Here is a 21,995-nt window from a genome sequence, read left to right as displayed (position 1 = left end):
TGGCTCAGATAAAGAATATATAAACAGAATTTGGTAAGTCTCAAATTATGAAGAGATTTATATTGGTTGTTCTGTATTACATTGTATTCGGAAATTCCGAAAAAGTATTGCTGTGGATGAAACCCGGTGAGGAACTTTCAACAGGTCTTGTTAGACTAACCTAATCATCTTATTAGTTTTCAAGTAGCATTTATGTAAGTCTGGGGGGAAAAAGATGATGTATAAAGGGGAAGGGTGATTAAGAATACCTTTGGCTCTCTTAACTTTGTATACCCACTACTGACAGCAAACCCTTTATTACAGCCTTTAGATAAAGATTAAGCACACTAACTATTCTTTTCAAGAAAATATAGCTTGGTGATGTGTTCCAGTTCAATGCAGGATGTCAGTGTACGGCTGATTTGTTGTCTTTTTGATAAAATTACGTGGAAGAAGCAGGAGCCTGGTGTAATTCATTTGAACAACAGAAACAGGTTAATCAACAAAAGGGAGCACAGGATAAAATCAAATTGAGACCATATTTCTTCATTTTTTGGCAGCCCAGGCTTTCAGCTTGAAAAAGGCAAATTGTCCATCTAGCTGACGAGGCAGTGCATGCAGCATGATTTCTTATCTAGCCAACATTTTTTTTTTCTTTTCTGTGCAAATGCAAAATTTACTGCCCCCAGGAAAATGCGGGAAGCCATTTAATATTCTGCACATCTGCAAGCAATTCACTGGAATACTGTATTAGCTGTCTATGAATAATGGTAAAGAGTGTGTTTGGAGCTGACAGGAATTGTTAAAAAAGGGGGTGAGAAAGGTTAGGGTGAAGGCCTCTGGGTCGAAGAGCAATATGCATTAGAAGGCTTAAGTGAACTTTTAGATTCTGAAATGCTTAAGGCAGCATATTTTCCTAATATGAGGAATCTGAGGCCTGATTTTAATCAAACATGCTGGAAATCCAATATCGGGAGGGCTTTTATGAAAAAAGTCTTATTTTCTGTGAAATGGAATTGTGGTAATCTTGAATGAGAACTGGAAGTCCATACTTACTATTCTGTCTGGGATAAGCTTGGCTTAAAACCGAGAATGCATTTACTGGCTAGATTTACGCTTACACAATAGATCGCTTAACTTATCTGTATAAATCAGGGCCATTGCATTTCTGTGAATTTATACCACCAAATCATTATCTTACATAGAAAGTAAATTATAAATAATGAGAAGGAATGGGTGTAATAATGCTGTATATTATTAGATCTGCTGTTTTATACAAATAAGCTAATTATTAACACATGTGGTTAGTAGTCAAAATATGTCAGCTTTTATTTTGTTTAAATATGTCCAAGAGGCATATAATACTGGGTAACAGTAGGTCTGTCCCCCTTTACTTAAGTCAATGTATTTCCCTACCTGTGTGCCACCATTAAATTAAATAGCTCTCATCTTGGGCTCTTGTCCAAGACAGTATGCTACAAAAATGTTAGGTTGAATGTCTCCCTAGGGACCTGTATTGACTGCTTGAGACAAACTCATGTAATATCTACTAATGGCAGGCATGAGAATCCCTAAACTCATAAGCAGTGTAAAAATAAATATAGCTTCTTGTCCGGTCCAGAAAAAGTGAAGCATGAAATATGATGCCCGTTGACAGAAAAATGTTCAGAATATTTGCTCTCACTTTTGACCATCAACATTACATTATATTACATTCTATTACAGCTCTGCTTATGTTTCAGTTTTTCGATGTCTGTTTTGTCTGTATAGAGTATATATTTAGTACCACTAATAAATTGATTTCGTACTGTAATGTCCTGCTAGGAAGTGACACTTGCAAACTTTAATTTGCAATTTAAAGGGGGAAAAAGCCATATGAAGGTGTTTCTCAAGTGAAGGACCAGTTTCTTATTTTATGTTACAAAAAAAGCATCTTTAAGCACATTCCCAGCAGATTCCTTTCCTACTTCCATTCATTACTTCTTTTTGTACTGAACCTAGCACATCACACAAACAGACTACAGTGTTTTCTTATGCAAGCTTCCATTGTGATGTATGCATAATGAATTCATGGTGGAGACTTGGGTTTTTACAGCCCTTCACACAGCTGTGTCCCCTGTCCCCCACTGTGCTGAAGGAATACACTGGCCATTTGTTGGCCAGTTCATATTTCACACTGGAGGGAAAAGAAGGCAGGGAGCAGACAGCAAGAGGCAGTTTATCTGCCACAGAGCTTGCATCCCTTGACTTTTCATGGGTGTACAGCATCTGCTTAATGATCTCCTTCAAGGCCATTTCCCGTCTCCTGACAAAGGTTATTTGATGTCAGGATTTTGTCTTGGAAGAAAAAAAAGAATGTGCTGCTGGTATCAGGTTCTGTGCGACTTAGCCCAGTTCTGTTTCAAATCAGCTTCAGAATTTGTTCCAAACCAGACAGGCTTGCTGAATGAGACAGAGGTAATTAAAAGAATCAAAGTACATATGCTTGGGGAACATTATTAAGGGTTCACAATCTTAAAGTATACAAAGCATTTAAGCAATTTAATTTAACATCATCCTGTTCTACAAACTACTGGATCAAAGAAAAGAATAGCTTGATTGATACCAGCTGTGAGAATGCATAGCAGGAATACATAGAAGTCTTCTGAGGTTAGATTGGACAAAAGATTCCAGAGCTGAACATATCGTCAAAGATAGATTAGCGTGAAGATAAAGTTAGAAATGTAACACTGGAAAGGTGTCAGCACCTGTGATTAGTACCAACATTCTAATGTGGGAAAAAATGGTCAGTGAAACACATTTAAAATTATTTCACGAAAATGTTTTAAAGTTCCATACAAACAACCCCAGTTGTAGAAACTATTGAACTGGTATCAAGATTCATACCAGAAGTAATAAAAAATGTTTTCATATATATACTTTTAATAAATATATTTAAATACTTGATTATTTTCTCTGATTTCTGTTTTTCTGTTAGTCTTAGCTTTTGTAGTTACTTCAAGGATTGTTTTATCCTCTATGCAGAATGTCATGGTTTTTGTCCTGGTAATACATTACAGAAAATCTACTTACATATACAAATTATATTTAAAAATGTTTTTTTAAACGTTTCTATTTGTTTTGGTTTAAATGTGACTAGAAAAAGTCCACACACAATCACATCCCTGTGATTGGGTAATTCTCTAGTTTTAATTCAGTTGCAGAAATAATGCCCTATGAATGGATGTATATTATACTGACTGCAGCTCCTGCAGTTTTAAGAAACAAAATGACTTTTTTTTGAAAGAGAGAAAGGGCAAATGTTAGGACAAAAATATATAATATAACATAAAATATAGCTTACAAAAAAAAGAGTTTCTTTTGTATTGAAATCTTTTGTTTAGCTGTTTCATAGCAAGCATTTTAGAATTTATTTAAAGCTCATTCTGTTTAATGTCTAGGGACAATCCATGGTCAAATAACACATCTCTCAGTTTCTCAGACAGCTTCTGTATGTTTTTGCCCTTTGAAGGGTCAGTTACTTTATAGAATGAATCACCTAATCCTGTAGTCAATAGACACTGGGATACCAGGCATTGACATTACTAAAGACAAGGCCAATGAAATGCTTCTGGTCCAAAGTAATAAAAATAAACATGCTTTCTGTAGGACAGCTCAGCCCAGAAAAGGTTAGTTAAAATATTTCCAGCCGAATTTAGGACAGAATGCCTATGCATGTAAAGAATGAGGATCATGGAAGGAATTAACACCCAAGCATAAGTGGGGTGGCACAGTAATCCACTATTCATTTCTAAAATGACATATTCTCTAAACACATTTTATCTGGGCGTATTTGTTACATTTTAAAATTAATAAATTAAATTTTCTTTACAGTCTTAAACCACCATTAATGCACCTGCACTTGCCTTACTGAAATTTAAGGATGAATCAGTTTAATACTCATTAATTTGTTGCAGAATTCAACCATGCAATTCATGTTAATCGGGTGCTTTTTTGCAGAATGAACTGTGAGTGGAATATTAATGGTTTTCCTTCTTTTACCTGATTCATTTACATATACTTCTGACAGCCAGGATAGCATTACAATCTACATTTAGTGTGTGTAAAGGGGAGCGGCTAGAGGGTCTGTTTCTTTTACAACTAACAGGCTATCCTTTACGATTAGGACAAATTGAGAAATGCTGCCTGTGGCCAACATAATGGAAAACTGTACAGGAAGTTCTAAATTTGAATGCTTCTTATGTACATGTTATGTAAACCTACATTTTTTTAAGAACAACCAAATTGTGTTCTAAATTTGTCAGAGCTCACAGGTCTAAACCAACCAGAATGTTTAAATTTAAAACACAGCTGTCAGAAACCAAATGTATAAAGTTATATTTTATTGTGTTGAAGAGAAGAATGAGCACTGAACGCAGACTCACAAAATGCAAACAGACTGAGGAGAACTTATATATACAGCTGCATTCCAGGGGGTGTCTAACAAGCACTGAGACTGCTCCTAACAAGAATCCTAGCTGCCCCCCACTATTTGAATCATATTTTTTGATTTATTGCTTGTTATGTCTTGAACAGTTTTTTTCAGTAATCCAGATTTTCACAGCTCATTTACTGGCATTATTTAAAATGAAGGCAGCTTTGAAAAAATAACCCACCGAACTTGGTGTTTGAACTCTTATTACACAGTTACCATTTCTTAAGTGCCTTAAATATACCTACACCTTTTATTATAATACCTTTTAATATACATTAAATATACTGAACGTGCTAAATATGCACTCCATTATGCACACATGCATGTGTACATATTGATTTTTTCTTACATGGTATTGGCAGAAAATTCAACTGGATTGCATTTCGTCACTAACAAGCATTTTCAGTACTTCTAGGGCAGTAATTATGAATTAAGGGTCTGATGCTGGAGGAAAAGCCTTGGATTGTGTTCATTTACAGGAACACGATTGTCCTTCCTAAAAACCTGGCTTCAGCTTCTGTTACTTGCCATGATAAGCTACTTTGTCAGAGTATGATAATTAGAAAGCATTTGTTTTGAAGAAAACATTGATTCACCATGTGAAATATGCCACAACATTTATAGTGATGATTTTCCCTTCTAAGTGACTTTGAAGTTGGTGTTTAAGATTTTGTCTCGAACAACCCCTGTGCCAATTTGGTTTGGCTCACTAATAGGGCCCTGAGTGGATTGCAGTTTTGAAAATTAAACATATTTGTTCTGCTAAATGCAGATTTGAATGGAGTTCATGAATTTTCTTTGACATCAGAGCTCATCCTGTTTTGTGTTTGAAAAGACAACTGAAGTAGTGGTGCTATAATTGGAAAATCACTGATGAGCTGGGGATAGCTCTGCAGGCCATCGTCTGCATGACAAACACTGGCAGTAAGAAACAAAAGGCTACAGCTGTGCTTTGCTAAGAAATACCACCAACCATGGTGTTTGTGATGAAATGATGGATTTAATCCAAATCTGGGTGCATTTAACAGTTGTAATATTTACATCCTTGCACAGAATATTAAGAAATCATATCCAAAGGACACATTAACAAGATCCGTGGGGGTCATTTCTCTGCTGCAGCTAAGCTGACTAAATAAAGCCTGTGAGAATTTGTTTTTGAGCTCTGCGATTTATTCATTATAATGAAAATATAAAAAATGAATCAATTCCTCATATTTTAAATTTTGGGCCTTAATGCAGTGTGTCTTGATTGGATTCTGTGACCGACTGTAAGCAATCTAGCATCTAGATGAGAGAAACGTAAAGTTAAATAATGATGAAAATACACAATGCAGGAAAAAAATAGACTTCATAATTGGAGACGAGACCAATTTACCAACTTATTAGTATACTTATGAGCCTCTAGATCACTATTTGGAAATACTGTATAGACTTGACAGCCTTACTTATTTTAGAGGTAATGTTTTAGAAATGATAGAGCTAAATTACAAGAATGCTTCTAAAGGAAATGGCATTTTAAGATATGACCAACATGGATTTAGAAAGGGAATGTTTAATTTCCTACATTTCTTTGAGCAAGAAAGACAACAACAGGAATGGGCAGATACATAGAAAGAAATATTTAAAGCTGGAGTGGGCAGGCAGCAAATTAAATTTAACTTTGTTAAGTGTAAAATCACTCACAATTTTAGTGGAAACATACGTCATATAAGTGATTCTGAGCTGTAGAAAGCTACACAGGAAAGTGAACTGGGTGATTATGTATATTATTCTATTTGCTCATCAGTACAATGGGGGAAAGAAAAAACCAAATATAATGTTTTGGAATAGAACACAAATTGTAGGTTTTAAATCCAGCGTGGTTATATTCAAGTTTCATAATGCACTAGTAAGACCTCATTTAGAATATTGTGCTTAGTTTTAGTCACCATACCACTAAAAGCCATATTACAACCTTGGAAAGCATTTAAGGAAAAGCAACAAGAATGATTACCTGTCTCGGGATTGTTAGATACAGACAGGTTAAGGGAGCAACATCTCTTCAGCAAAGAACAATGGAGATGGAGAAAGATTTGATTGAAGTATATACATTCCTAAGGAATTTATAGATTGGATTGACCCTGGGGACTATTTCACAATCAGTCGTGAAACAAAGGCACATGGTCACAGAAACTAAAAGGGACTTAATTAAGGACAGAGAATGAAAAAATCACTTCTTTACACAAAGTGTTATGAGGATGTGGAACGGTCTATCTTTTCCACAAGTTGAGTCACTCAGGAGGCCCTGTTATTTTGCATCCCATTCTTACTATGCTGCAAGTTTCAAACAAATATTATCTCAGTCTAGCAGTTCTTGGACTTTTTAAAAAAATGCTAAATCTCACACCTTAGCTGATACCTTTATGAAATCAAGGAGCTAACTCAGTCTGTTGGACTCCAATCCTTTCAAGGGGATCTCCTAGTCAGTGAAGGAGATGACAAATTCCTTTGTAAAAACAACACATTTACAAGTCCTGGAGCTCATGAACAGATGCTTCAGCCTACAGCTCCTTTTCATCCCTGTCTAAAATCTGTCATGTTAATCCTTCAATGAAACGGCCACCTCCAAGTGCAGAAAACAAAGCAGTCTTTCTTTCCAACTCAAGCAGTTCTTTATTTTGCCAAATCACCTGGGTTGTATCAGCCTAAAAATCAGTTGTTCCTAATATGAAGGACTGGACTGTGTCTCGCTAAAGGATGGTATTGCTTCTCTTCTGTTTTTCTCTATACTTGCTCTGCTAGGTAATCAAAAGGCAACACAGGAAACCCTGCCAGATAAACAGCCCTGGAATATGATCTCCATCTTTACCTGTAAGACCACCTCAGGCTCTCTATTCTACTGGTGCACTTCAGCTCCTCTCCAGCTCTCCATCTCATCAGTTTAAAAAATATGTGCATCCCATCTGCCTAGAACTCTCATTGTCCTTTCCTAATCTTGCCCATTCTCTCACTCAAATTGTATATCCTCCCTGGTGCCCAAGCACTGTTTACAGTATTTCAGATTTGAGGTCAATAAACCTACATCTCAAGCCTCTAGGCCCCAGTTTCTTTGTTCCGGGATCCTGATAATTCTGGTCTTTCGGTCCCAGTTCTGAACCCTGTTACAGATGTATACCCCAGAGCTCTGGTTGTAAGTCCCCTTTCTTCTCTTCCACATTCCCCCAGCTGAAGTCCATACTGATGGAGAGCAATTCCAACCCTCTTTCTTTTATGCCCCCCACTGTTGCCCCACTCCTGCCCCCTGTTGCTATGGACACACAGTTTGCAAACCCTGCTTTGCCAGGTGTCCAACCGGCTCTGGGTGTGACAGGCACCTAGTTCCCTGTGCTTTTAACTTAGTGTTTACCCAGCTACTTCTGCTACATCCATCTTTCTGCCCCTCAAAACTGGGGCTTCTGTCTCACCACAGTTCCATCATCTGCCTTTATCTCACCCCTGCATGTCTGATCTCTCCATTCTAAGTAAAGACGTTCTTTTATCTTAAAAAGAGTAAAACAGATCAGTCTGGGAAAGGTGCTATCTTCTATCTCTTTAAATTGATTTCTACTTCAGTCCTCACCTGAGATTCCTGTTCTTCTGGTTTTCATTCCTTCCTAGACTCTTGATGACTTCATTTGAACCAAATGCTCCCTTAATTGGCATTACCATCATCCAGGTTTACACATTTAAGATTTCTAAGTCACAAATTTCTGTAAATGTTCTGTCTTTACTGCAATTGTAGAACTGGAACTACAAGAATCTGTTGATCCTCATATCTTTCTCTGTCCTTAGTATTTCATTGCTTTCATGATATTTACTTTTGAGGTTTTTATTTCTTGGTTGTCCAGGTAGTCATTCATCAAACAATTCAGGTTAAAGCCAAAAAAGGTCTTTACGGACATTCTTAATGAAAGTTTGGGAGCTGGAAAGTCTCAAATTCCCATCAATCACGGTATCTTGTGATATAAATACAGGTGCTAGGCCGCTTTTTCTCTGCATTCCCCGCTCTGATATGTCATTACCTCTATCATCCACTACCCTAACTCCTCTGCTTATACAAAATCCTCTGGGTTTTACCTGGGGGGTAGGGGAGGGGGTGTTATGGTTTGTCCATTCAGGTTAAACCTGAAAATAACAGTGAAGACTCTTTGCACTGTCATATTATTGAGGTTTGACTGTATCTTCTGATATTCTAATCATCAGGTTACGTTTAACATTCTTAAGTAGTTTTTAATAATGTGTAACTCAACGTTCTGGTCCTCTAACTTATCACTCTACTGTTTTTTTGGGGATGTAGTCACCTTCTATATATTCAGTTCATGTTTCTGAAATATTAAAACCCTTGCTTATTTATTATTTTCACCCAAATGTGAAGTACCATAATTGAAGATTTTTTTTTTTGTTCAGACCCTGACTTCACACTCCGCTATTGATCTAAGTGGTAGGGCACACGTCTTGAAGCAATTTTGTTAGTGGGAGTAGCAGTAAAGAGTGAAGAAGATGTCTAATCTTACAAAGCTAAATTAGAAACTGTTTTCCATAACACATTATTTCATAACAGACCACAAGTTTATTTTTAACCTCTTTGCTGTAGAGCTTAATTGAAATCCATAAACTAGTGCCTGTCTAATTTAAAACTTCACTGAGTGTAACTGCTGAGGAACATAACTTGTGAAAAGTTGTTGCTATCACTAAGAAAGTCATAGGACATGGTGTGTGCTTTTTGCTTACAGACGTTCATAACTCACTGCCTGTAGGGTCCACAGGAAAGAGGCAATTTCCTGACTGTAACCACAAACCATAAGCAATATCCCCCAACTGAGCACACCAGTTTCAGTGCGTGTCAACACTGGGAGGCTTTCAGACTGTGATTTAGAGTGAGTTTACAACAGAGACCAGCTACTGGTTGCACTTAACTGGTTTGTCAGTTTAATAAGAGAACACCCAGCTCTGCTGAAATATTGAGTTGTTTTCCAGTGGAGAAGCAGCATCTATTTGCCCCTGTTATGCATTTCTGAAGAGCCTGAGGTGAAATCCCAGACAAGCTATCAGTCTGACCTACTACACTGTGCTCGGCAGGAAGGAACAAACAGTTGGCTACACCAACAGAGAGTGAGAGGAAAAATATCAAATTTTCTCTTAAAGATGAAGCCTGTGGAATTGATTTTTAACAGAAATTGCATTGCTATATAGAAGAATAAAGTTTGATGTGAAATTAAAGTGTGCAAAATATGCATAGGGCCCTTTATAGCTGTTTTTAAGGCCATGTAGTTCATTGCCAAGCGCTGAATTAAAAACAGCACAAAACGTGAAATCTTCTTATTTTTTATATTTTGCAGCATCCACAATAGCAGAGAATGGAAGAAGAACCTGTCTGAAACTGAAGGTGTTTGTGCGACCAACAAGTAAGTCACATATTTTAATTCTTCACAGGGTTTTTTTTTGCAGAGCATATGCTTTACAGAACTGTTTGCTATATGGAAATACAACTTTGGCTTTATCTTACATACTGTTTAATCTTGTGTGGTATCTTTTCTGTATGCAACATTCTGTGAGTTGGTTTCATATTTCTTCTTGTCATTCTTCATGAAAGCTTTATTAATGGTACTGTATGGCAGTTGCTAACTTGTTGTTTCATTGTAAAAAATGCATCTCATGCAGTGTCATAATGAGCACTGAGCAAAATGTGGGGGGATCACGACTGTGACTAACATATTTGGCTGTTATCTCTATTTTTGTTATAGACAGCTGTATGAAAACTATAGGCGTTCATGATCGTGTTTTCGATGTTAACGACAAAGTAGAAAATTCATTAGAACCAGCAGGTTAGTATGCTTAGAAAATCTTTTTTAACAAATGCCTCTATCCCACTGTCTATCTTTCCCTCTGTCCCTCCATCCAGTTCTACAGGGCTGCTCCTTCCCCTCTTGGCATGTACAGCATGTTAGAAAGCTTGTCCTGCTGTCAGGTGGTTGTAGTGATAGGTGTCATTTTCTTTCCGGGTGAAAGCCTAGAACTTGACATTTGCACGGCAAAATGGACATTTTTTACCCCATAAGGAATCAAATGCATGAAAACCTAAGCCAAATGTATGAAATACTCCTCTTTCTTACTAGAGCATGAACAGTAGTAGTCTTTATCTCCCAGTCTTTATCCTGAAAACTTGCTTTTAACGAAAGGCCATAATCCCTTATTGCTACACAACCAAATTTCTGCATGCAAAGAAATATTATACTGTTTGCATTACTCTTTGGTTTTTGATCTGCTAGCAAGAAGAAAAAAGTATACATCAGGTTCCAAGAGGTTCATGTACATCAGGTTCCAACTAGTACATCTTAAAACTTGCAGATGTTGTTACACATCGTGCTTACAATAAGACAACAAAATTATTTCTTATTCTTATAGAAATATATATAGAGAGAGAGGGTACCTTTCTATACTTAATCTTGTCTACTGTCCTGAAAACTTAAAAAAGAGTTGAAAAGGTAGACACAGGTACACTTAGGCAATGAAAAACCATGCTTGCAGTCATTCAGCTTCCGTGCACTTTGTAACTCTGCATCTTGGTAAAGTCAGTTAAGTGCTGTGATTCACTAGTGTAAGGGCAAGAGGCATCAGATTGCTAAAATAGATCCTTTTGGCTTGGCAGTTCTCTGTTGCATGCCTTCCTGCACTTCCCTGGTGAATGAACTAGCTGCTTTATCTTTGGAGCATATTTATGTGTCTCTTTGTATTTTCACACTTGTCTGTTTTCCTGAGCCTTCCGCCAAAGTGCATGGCACCGAGGTTTATGCATTCTGCAAGTGCTTCACAGTTACTGCTAATAATGCAAATTAGAACTTACTTCACTATCAGGTGATTCCAAGTTTTTCATATCTCTTAAAATATCACTGAATTGGCGATTAGTAGTGGCTTTTCCATTCAACTCCTCATTTAAAAAAGACAAGGGTCACAAATTCCGCTGCATATAACGAGTATCTTTTTCTGAAGCCTTTGCAGAATAAAAGCATGTGTGGTGTGTTTTTACAAAACAGCTCTGGATTAGCCTAAATGATAAATCTTTCTTAAATTCTTACTTGTAGCGTTGTGTGCACACAAGCACCACTGCTTACTATAGGTATGACTTGTACAGTTTCCTCAGCTCTTGTGTGACGTTATGTCTGTTTTTCTCTGTCCATCCAGATGACACCGTACATGAGTCGGCGGAACCATCTCGGAGTGACAGCAACGCAGCAGAAAAGACCAGAATAACAAATCTACTCTTGGCATCTGTACTTTTTTTTCTAGCGGCACTCTTGTCGTTATAGCGCCTAGTTCCCTCTGATGCAAAGGGAGTCCAGGAACAGCAGAGATCTCCCCTGTATTGTCCAATCGATGAAGGGGACCTTTTCAAGGGACACTCTTTTGCAGATATTAAAGTGGTCTTTTTCAATCCATGATAAAGAGTTGATATCCAAGAGAGAGAGCCAGTTTCCCCAAAACTTTAAACTAAGATGCCAAATCCTGTTTTGACACTTAGTGATTCTTATTTTCCTGTATATGTAGGCTCCTTACACTTCTGCCATCCGTGTATCACCCACTCTCCCCACCCTGACCTCTGCCACTTGCCACACACTATACGACTCAATCCCACATTAACTCATTCAGGTGGCTGGACAGCGGTGAGAAAGAACAGTGGCAGGCACAGCTAGTGGGGTGGAGGAGAAATGGGTGTGCTGCCAAGAGGGCCTTAATTTCTCTGCAACATTTATACCTTCCTCACTCTATATTGTAGAATGCAAAGGCAAGCATTGTGGCACCAAGCTGGGGCTGCAGGGGAGATATTAAGAATAGATATAAGACTGTTTCCTCAGGGAGATGAGGAAATGCATAAAGCTTTTGAGAAGTGTCCTCTGCTGGGGAGTATAAATATGTTTCTTGTTATCAATATGGGCTTTTTTTATGAAGCATAGGGTATAATGAAAAAGTGGAATTTATGAAACTTTTAAAATCAAAGAAAGGTACCGGAATGTGATACACAAGAGAGTTTAATTTGGTGAGGCAAGGAAAATGAAATAAGTCTTGAGAGAGGAAAAAAAAAACATGATCATGCAAGACATCTACATACATACATACTGTGGTCAAGTATAGCATGTTTTTGAAGTGAATCTAACTATACATTGTCAGTTTTCAAAATATATTTGTGAATGCTGTTTTGTAAGCTCAAACTGAAGCAGACAGGTGCCAGCTTTAAGATAGTTTTCCAAGCGTACCATGATTGTTTAAACTGTTTATTTCTGTTTGCTTACAGAAATATAACAGTGAAGGGAGACATACCTTATATACTAGAATCTACTTTCTGACATTGCAGCTGAAAACAAACCTGAAAATTGTTCATATTCCTTTTTTTTTCCCATTGCTGCTTGGATTTAACTGAGGAGAACGAACGACAGCATTAAGAATTTATTTTTTATGGAACATAAGTAAGCAGTTCTGTATAGTGGCTTTTAATGATTTAATCTTCCGCTTAAAGAAAACATTCAGCTAAAACCTTCTCACATATCCCTCTTTTGTGTTAAATGATTTTTTTCAAGATACATGCAGTCATAATAGGATAAATTTATCAAATACAACAGTAACGCTTTGCATTGTTTGTCTCCTCCCTTTGCTTCAGTAAGGACGTTTACTATAAAAATATTTTCAAGGATCATGTTAAGTAGATAACGTTTTTGCTTTGTTTCTGAACCTTGCCTTCAAAAACATCAGTTACATTTTTATTAAAACAAAATCATAGAAGGTTCAGTTTTATTCATTTATACTCATGTATACAGTATGTTTAGAAGTAATTTCAGGGTTATGTCAGTGCTTTAGCAAAAATTAACCTAAACAAAAACAATCCCTTTACATGATAATAACCATTTTGAATTTACTTTTTTTTAAAAGAAGGACACAACAGTTTGTATCTAAACTATATTTTGTCAAATCCAAGAAAATTTCTATATATTCGTATAATTATATTCTTGTTTTAATGTATGTGTGTGTACTATGCAGTTACATGATATAAAGTTGATGAGCATACATGGTGACATTCATCAGGAACCTGAATATGAAGTATTTAGAAGCAAACAGTAAAGTAAAAGCTGAGCTAATAAGGCTGAAATGTTTATTTTCTCACTTACAAAAAGACATATACATGAATTCCTGATATTGGTGCATACCGTTTTCATTTAAGAAAAGACTTGGGATCACTGTGCAGTGTAGCCTGCAACACATATTGCAGTTACAGGCTAAAGTAACTCTTCATTCAGCTCCAAAATGCTGGACATGCAGTCCTGTGTTGTGGTGGTAGAACTATTTCTGGAACTCCACAGGGGGAAGGTATAAGTTTCACTCTCCAAAGTCTAAAGCTATAGTGGGATAGCGTAGGGGAACTTCAGGGACTAAAAAATTAACATGTTGTGATGTAACATTATGGACCTCTCGGGCGCTTTAGAAGGGGTACATATTTAAGATGCGCTTAAGTTCCCTGCCATCTGACACTTGCCTCTCTTCAGTAAAGTTTCACTCCCCCCATTTTTCCAGTCCTTTTCACGGCTTACCAGAGGTGTTGTGCTTGTTGTCTTTTTCCTGGTTCTTTTTCTTGAATATCAACAAATGCTATTCCAAAAATATAGCAGCACTTCAAATGGGTGATGGGAAGCCCTGATTGCAAAGAACTTTACTCTTTATACAAGGACCTTAATAATGTGTCATTGACATTATGCGTTTTCAAACTCTGTGGTGATAGCCTGTTATCTGAGTAGCACAACACTTCTGCAAGTCTTTTTTTTTAAATCACATGTGTAAAACAGGGAAATAAGGATCAGTATGTTAAATGGATACTGTGTATCCTGATGTAGTCAATAATATAACATGTAGTGTTAGATTATTAGTATATTGTTTTTTGTACCTTTCTGAAGGACAAAAGGAAAAAAATGAGACGGTTCATTGTTAAAATTCTGTATTATTAGCAAAACTCTTGTTGTAAATAGTGTTTGATATTAAAGTATTAATTTGATTCTTATGTCTTTTATAAAATGAACATGGTAGAACCTCTGGATAATATGGAGCATAAAAACTGCTTTGTGATCTTTGATGCTAAACAAGTTTTGAGACATCGGTCCTGTAGCCATCTGTGAACTGAAATGCACTAAGAACAAATGGATGCAAATGGGCTCACCTGGAAAGTGCTTTTTCCATTGTCTAATCAAGGAATTTTGAAGAACTGAAGCTGACTTTTGACGATCAGTGTTTTGTCCTGTATGTTTATGGGTCTAATGTCGGAGCCTTCCGATTTCCGCGTTGTTGGTCTACGAGCTGACAGATTTTTCTCACCCTTTCTCCACGGACAGTTTCTCTCGAAGGATCTTGCCAGTATCACGTGTGGCATGCGCATGGACTTGATTAAGAAACAAATATAAGTTTGTCGGTATAGTTTTTTGTACACTTTGTTGAATGTGGACACTCCCTCCCCCTCTTATATGTAGGCATCTTAAGGAAGCAAGGAAGGCTGTACTGTACGTTATTCCGCTACTAAAGAAATGTACATAACCTGTCTCTGTTTAGCAGAAAAGTATCAATCAGTTTTCTGAAGCTCGGAAATGAACCCACTGGTCCTTTTATTCTTACCACGTAGCTTTGGTTGTCCACTGTTTTCATTCAGACCCTCTTGTGTGTTTTTATTTTCCTTGAGCAGTGAATGGGTGCAACGACTCTCTTTGGCAGCACTGAAATTTTCCCATGCCTTAGCCCTCAAGCTGCTCTGATGCGAAACAAATCTCCCTACAATAGACTTGCTGCCATTGTCTGTACAGTTTAATAGATGCTGGCATGTTGGAGGTTCCCCATGAGTCTACGATTCTGCTTTCCACGCTTACACTTGACACCCTTATTGAAGTCACTCATTGTATGTGCATCTGGATATGAAAGTCTGGCTCATTGTGGTCCTGTGCTTGTACTGCTCCTGCTTTTGCAGTTTCTTTTGCACTTAAATATGAGTGCAGTTTTGACCTGCTTTACAGTATATAAATAAAGGAAAAAAAAACTCTAAAGGTCTGTATTTGTATATACACGTGTCTGAGCAACTATAAATAAAAAAGTCTAAAAATATATTCACAGATATGGTCATCATTTTAATTGGTGTCACAGCTTTTATTTATCTTTCCCTGTGTGCATTCTTTGTACTTGGTGGCTAAAGTTACTGCACATTAATTTTCCTAATGGTTTCATGTGAGGTCCCTTGTCTTCATTATGTGGGAGAGACGGAATAAAAAACAACACATGCAAGGGAGCTTTGTGAACTGACATGAGAAAAGTGCCAAATGCGATTTAACCCTTGGAAAATATTTAATGATTTTGTGCTTTTGGCAGTAAAATTGGTTTCAATATATTTTTTTATATAACACAATGGATGTAATCGATAATATTAGCTAAGGTCACATTGACCCTCAATCAACTTGATATACGGAGCATGAAAATAAATTTATCACAATACATATGCTTGTTTTTCTTTTAAGTAAAGTATATGGATTTTGGATATTGAGTGAATGTTTTTGGCATCATTTTGAATAATTGATTTTTCATGACTAGCTGTGATATACTCAAGTGATTCCGAAGCATTAAGTCACCTTATTAGTGAGAGAATTGATTGGGCAGAGGTGATGAGGTGATTTAACCTGTGGAATGTCAAGGCTGGATAGACTCAAGAAAGAAATCATCTGTTGGACTGCCACCACACCAGCAATGGAGCTAAGTGCTCTTAAGTGATGAATGAAGAATAAGTGTGCACTACCACACCCATGGACTCATGAATGTGTGAACTACCACACTCATGTTGGAAAATGTGGTACAGATGTGTAGAATTGCACACCATTGTTATGTGTAACAAACCAGTTAGTGAGAAGTCTAAAAATGATGGTGTGGTCAGAAGTGCTTAGTTGCTACAAAGATCAGCACGCAGTAAATTATGACAACCTGACAACACAGCATTACGCTGATCAAGTACAGGGACCTCATATACTACAAATACAATCTGTGGGCTCTACCTGATGTGACAACAGCAAGACACCACACATTCTCGTGCTGCATATGCAATAGTGACTTTCTAATGAAATGTAAATGTAACAGTTTTGCTGTGGATGACCTGCTCCCATGATTTGAGGCCCATTGAAAATTGTGGGATTAGCTGGGACAATGTGTGACTCTGAGACCAGCGGACAGGCACATGCTTGTCCAGTCTCTAGGAGAGGAATGTACAGCTTGTATTGCTTCCTGTGGTGGCCATGCATGCTTTGCCAGTGATGTTCACAGCAGACCCTTTCCTGAAGACAAAGGTTAATCAATATAATCAATTTGCATATCATATCATGCCCATTCAATCAAATGGTAGCACACCTGCTAAAAAAATGTTTGCCATTTTATTGCTGATAGAAGTTTTAAGTTTCTTTTGGTTCTCAGTATATATATATTCAGTACTTCAATCAAATATTTTGATTAAATGGTAAATTTGAAAACCTGATATTTTATTAAAACATTATAATGCATAGTTTTCAATCTGTTGTGTTAGACTGAAAACATACTACTGTTTGCTTTTGTTACATTTATCTTGAGTTCTTGACTTACAATCACAATAGTTGTTATTTTAATCTAAAAATATTGAACTGTATACAGTATGTACAGTATATCCAAAATTCTCTCAACAAATCTCTCACGAGAGACAAATTACACACAAATTCATCCAAATATTTATTTTCTGTTGATGGGTACAGAAGAAAAATCAGAATTTGCAAGATTTGTTAACAAAGCAAAATGAGTTGCAATGAAAACTGAATTAAAGGGGAAGTACATAAATCAAAGAACTGAAAACGGTCAGAAAACAGAAACTGACTCATGGGGCACAAAACAACAGCTTTTAAATGGCAGAAAAAGCAGACCATTAGTAATGCATTATAAAAGATATAAAGAAAAAAGAAAAGGTGTAGATTTTGTTGTCAGGTTCTAAGGTGTTCCATAACACCAACCTCATATTTAAACCAAATGAAAGATTAAATGGAGACCTTGATACATCTTCTGGACTTGCCTTCAAAATAGCTAATTCTCAAAATTGGAAATCATCAATAGGAACAAGAATTCACTTTTTGTTGACAGTGTCCAAGAGAACATAAATATTAAATAATCAATAAACATAACAGAAGGAAGAACTTGTTTCAACATTAGAATCAGCCCAAATAAACTTCAGCCTTGAACTTGTTTTAGTTGGAATATAAGATTCAATTAGTAAATTACTGTTCCATTTAGCCCACTAATCGCAACATGCTAATCACTACTGGCATACAAGGCAACAACAAACATACATAATTCTGCCAAAACTCTTTGCCAAAGTTGTGGGACATTTTGGAGAAGAAAAAAATATTTCATAGGATCTGTGCCAAATAATGTTTGTACCTAGTTGTTATCTGCTTCAAGCACACATTTTAATAACTGTATTGAGCATCTTGTGCCAATATGTGTCAACAACATTTCTGTGTTAATGGTCTCGTAAATCTGTAGGTTTATTTTGAAAACGTACAAATGTACATATCTTATCCTTTTCTGCAGAAGGAAAAAAGGAAAAATATTAATCATTTGATTATTTAACAAAACTGAAACCTGCCAGTGAATGTTTCAGTTTATTGTTTTACACCCACATTAAAAATGTAATCAAACACTCACTTGTAAAACATACCCACTCTCACCTACAAAAAGTTAGAATTAAATGAACTCATTAATATCAGGAGGATAATCTTCAGGGACAATCACAAAGGAGATTCAAGCATAATTAGACTCACAAATATGCTAATGTAAACCCATGAAGTCAGTTATTGAAAGGATTTATGTATCTTTACTCCATGTAATTGTTTGAACCTGAAGCTGTTGTGGCGTCTCAGGGGTAAGCAACAATCAGCCTTCTTCAGTAGTCCAATGAGCAGTGGAGAAATATTATGTGACATCTGTGGATTAGGAGAGGATGACTTTTGTAAACCCTGTACTTTATATTAGTTACTTTTATGTACAGAAATCATAAAACGATTGGCAGTGATAAATTTGTAATTATGTTTGCCAAAGCTCAATTCAAAATTGAATTGTGAGGTTTACAAACTGGTAGACTTTGTGTGTGCGGCAAAGCTGTTTTGTGGTTGCTTTCTTGAATTGGGTAGATTTTTTTACCTAGGAGCCTTTGTGCAGTGCTGTGATAGTGTAAGCCTCAGGCTTTGCACGTATGTAACAGAGTTCTTTTGCTACCCTGTCTTCAGCACTGCCTAGCATTTTTAGCCCATAAATCCTGTCTCTGTATCGTTCTGACAACATATAATGGTACAGTATGCTGCTGTGATCATTTCAATATTTAAGTAAGCAAAGCTTGTTTAACACATTTATTTTGATTTCTTTAAAATATTTTTTTTTGACAAGCTACAATTCTAAACTATAGACTCTACTGCACTCTTCTCTACTGTAGCATTATCTACAAAGAAAGTTAAAAATCCATACACTATCGTTCAGGTTTCTCTGGTGACTGGAAAGGTATCAAATATTATATGCTTTACAATGAGTGAATTAATGGTATTGAAAAAGATGTGCATCTCTTATAAGCTGAGAAAAAAAAACAGGTTCCATGTAGAATTCAAGTCATGGGGAATTCATATAAAGTTAATTAAAACATGGAAAACACAACATAATGTAATTATCCCTTTGGGGTAAATTAGGTTCAGCTGGGGGTTGCATCAGTGAAAATAGCAATATAAGCATTCAGACTCTTCAAAGTATCTGGTTAAAAATACACACAAAATGGATAGCGAATTCAAGGATGTTTGAATGGTTTGCATTCCAACTGCAAGGAAAGTATTTTAAAAGGCTCTGCAGTGAATGAGGAAAAGTCAAGGACACATATTTAAATGACTTACACCTGTCTTCTCACATGCCAGTATCCAGCAATTTTCCTCAATTAAAATTGCACTGAACTCAGTACACTGACTAAAACTGCAAATCAACACTCAGTTTAATATTTGACTACTGCTGTCATGGTGCACATCTTCTTTCTCCTTGTAACAAATAAAGAAATTACTAACCTATATTATTTTTATATAACTGTACTGTATATTTTATCAGTCATTTACCTCTGTTAAGAACTGAGTACCTCTTAATACAAGAAATATCCAAATTTAATATATTTTAATATTAAATTGGAGAATCTGAGGTGAAATTGAGTTAGGTGTGTTACAAAAACAAGACGACTCTTTGACAGTGACCAGTGTTTATTTGGGGGTATTTAAGCCACATCTGCAAAAATGCACAGCAAAAATCTTACTTACTAAAGCGGACTTGCATTTACTAATGCCGGCATCACACTACACGACTTTTCCTAGGATTTTCAGTCGTAGCCTTCATTTACATAATCATAAGAAAATCACTGTGAGTTTTAGAGTCACAGTGCGGGCCCTTTACTGTAAGTTGTATAGTGTGACACCCCCAGCAACTCAGCCATAGCGTTCTTAATAGCCGCTATGACTCTCTGCAACTCACTACGATAAAATCAAACTGGTTTGATTTTCTTGTAGTGAATCGCAAGTCGTAGGGGTGGGCAGTGAGCCAGATGTGTACTTGTGAGATAATGTGCCCATTACTGTATATTACAAGCTATAGCGCAATACTTTGTTTACAATATTTCTTTTAAAGGTGTTTGATATTTTTAACTATTTTATTTTTGTTAATTTGTTCTATATTTATAAAGAATAATTATATATTTAAAGATGTTTATTTGTGGAAAACAATGTCTGTGTTACATTTTACAAGATTTTTACGTGCTTGTTCTTGATGTTGTTCATTTCCTTACTGTCACGATATTAGTTCCCCCTCCTTAAGGGTGCTCCAGCCCTATCACTCAAGACTTTATTCCATGCACCTGCTCCCTATTCCCTGCCCACCTTAAAAGCCAGGCGCTGACGCTCTTCCGGGCTCTGCTCTGATTTCCATATCGTGCGAGTCCGGGACCAGGAAGCGCCTGGTCCCGTTAAGGTTTTAACCCCTGTTCCTTGTCCCTGTCCGCCGGTTCCGACCCGGTCTTCGTGGTTTTTATCTTGTTCTGATGGATCTTCTGGTTTTGGACTTACTCGTGTGTTTTTGGATATTCCCTAAGGATTACTCTTGGATTGTTCGCCTCGGCCACACCTCCCCCGTGCACCAGCGCACCTTGGACACGCCCCCCTGTCTTCAGCCCCGTTTTCCTGCATGACGTTTCCCCAGTGTTCCCCCACTTCGTCGGATTGTGTCGTCCGCATAGGGTCCGGAAAGAACTGTTCGTTACAGAATGCAGAGCCTACACCTGGACCCCGCGGACGGCACCCTGGCAGCCCGGATTCCATCAGTCTTTTTTTCTCTTCCCCTTTTTTGTTCTTAGGGCTTCGGAGCCGCCCTGAAAAGGAGGGGCGTACTGTCACGATATTAGTTCCCCCTCCTTAAGGGTGCTCCAGCCCTATCACTCAAGACTTTATTCCATGCACCTGCTCCCTATTCCCTGCCCACCTTAAAAGCCAGGCGCTGACGCTCTTCCGGGCTCTGCTCTGATTTCCATATCGTGCGAGTCCGGGACCAGGAAGCGCCTGGTCCCGTTAAGGTTTTAACCCCTGTTCCTTGTCCCTGTCCGCCGGTTCCGACCCGGTCTTCGTGGTTTTTATCTTGTTCTGATGGATCTTCTGGTTTTGGACTTACTCGTGTGTTTTTGGATATTCCCTAAGGATTACTCTTGGATTGTTCGCCTCGGCCACACCTCCCCCGTGCACCAGCGCACCTTGGACACGCCCCCCTGTCTTCAGCCCCGTTTTCCTGCATGACGTTTCCCCAGTGTTCCCCCACTTCGTCGGATTGTGTCGTCCGCATAGGGTCCGGAAAGAACTGTTCGTTACACTTACGTGTGGGGCTCTTCTTCGCATTCCGGTGTGCTCCACATTGGCTGCCGAAAGGAGGCCACCTCTCGGTACTTTCATGGCACAATATGAGATTAGGAAACTTGAAAAGTCGTGAGGGAATTGTATAATTCAGTAGTTCTCAAACTGTGGTATGCGTACCAGTCATGTTACGCGGAGCGCCGCCAGGCGGTATGCCATATAACCCCGGAACTTTGTGTGCACTGAAAAACTGGGACGAGTTTTCATATTTTCTATTTTAATAAAATAAGTTTGTGTCAAATACACATCCTATGTACTATGATACAACGCGCACTAATACTTGAGTGGACACAGGAGCTACTATGTACAGTAATTCTATACCATTCTATAGGAATGCGTGCTATGAATGTAAGTCACCAATTGTATTTAAAAAAAGTTATCTCCAGCAAATAGGGATGTAGGAGAATGTGCGTGATTTTGGAACAATGCCAATGTTGTAAGCACAGGAAAGCGTAGAAATGCGTACTATAAACGCTGGCAATCTTGTGAGCACAGGAAAACATGATAGATAACAGAAAAATATTGAA

General features: G+C 37.4%; 1 protein-coding gene across 2 annotated transcripts in view; it reads left to right on the top strand.

The window, feature by feature from the left end:
* The window catches only part of LOC102683228 (ephrin-A5), a 110,006-nt gene extending 94,406 nt beyond the window's left edge, over window positions 1–15,600 (top strand). The window contains exons 3-5 of one of the 2 annotated variants that reach the window (XM_006626865.3): window positions 9,811–9,876; window positions 10,216–10,296; window positions 11,654–15,600. In XM_006626865.3, the coding sequence (XP_006626928.1) occupies window positions 9,811–9,876; window positions 10,216–10,296; window positions 11,654–11,778 (272 nt within the window). In that variant the 3' untranslated portion in view covers window positions 11,779–15,600. The remainder of the gene's footprint in view (window positions 1–9,810; window positions 9,877–10,215; window positions 10,297–11,653) is intronic. The other variant, XM_015368803.2, reaches the window with a different exon arrangement.
* The last annotated feature ends 6,395 nt before the right edge of the window (window positions 15,601–21,995 follow it).

This window comes from Lepisosteus oculatus, chromosome 3 (assembly GCF_040954835.1).
Source record: "Lepisosteus oculatus isolate fLepOcu1 chromosome 3, fLepOcu1.hap2, whole genome shotgun sequence".
Lineage (NCBI taxonomy): Eukaryota > Metazoa > Chordata > Actinopteri > Semionotiformes > Lepisosteidae > Lepisosteus > Lepisosteus oculatus.
This window is presented reverse-complemented; position numbering and strand designations above follow the sequence as displayed.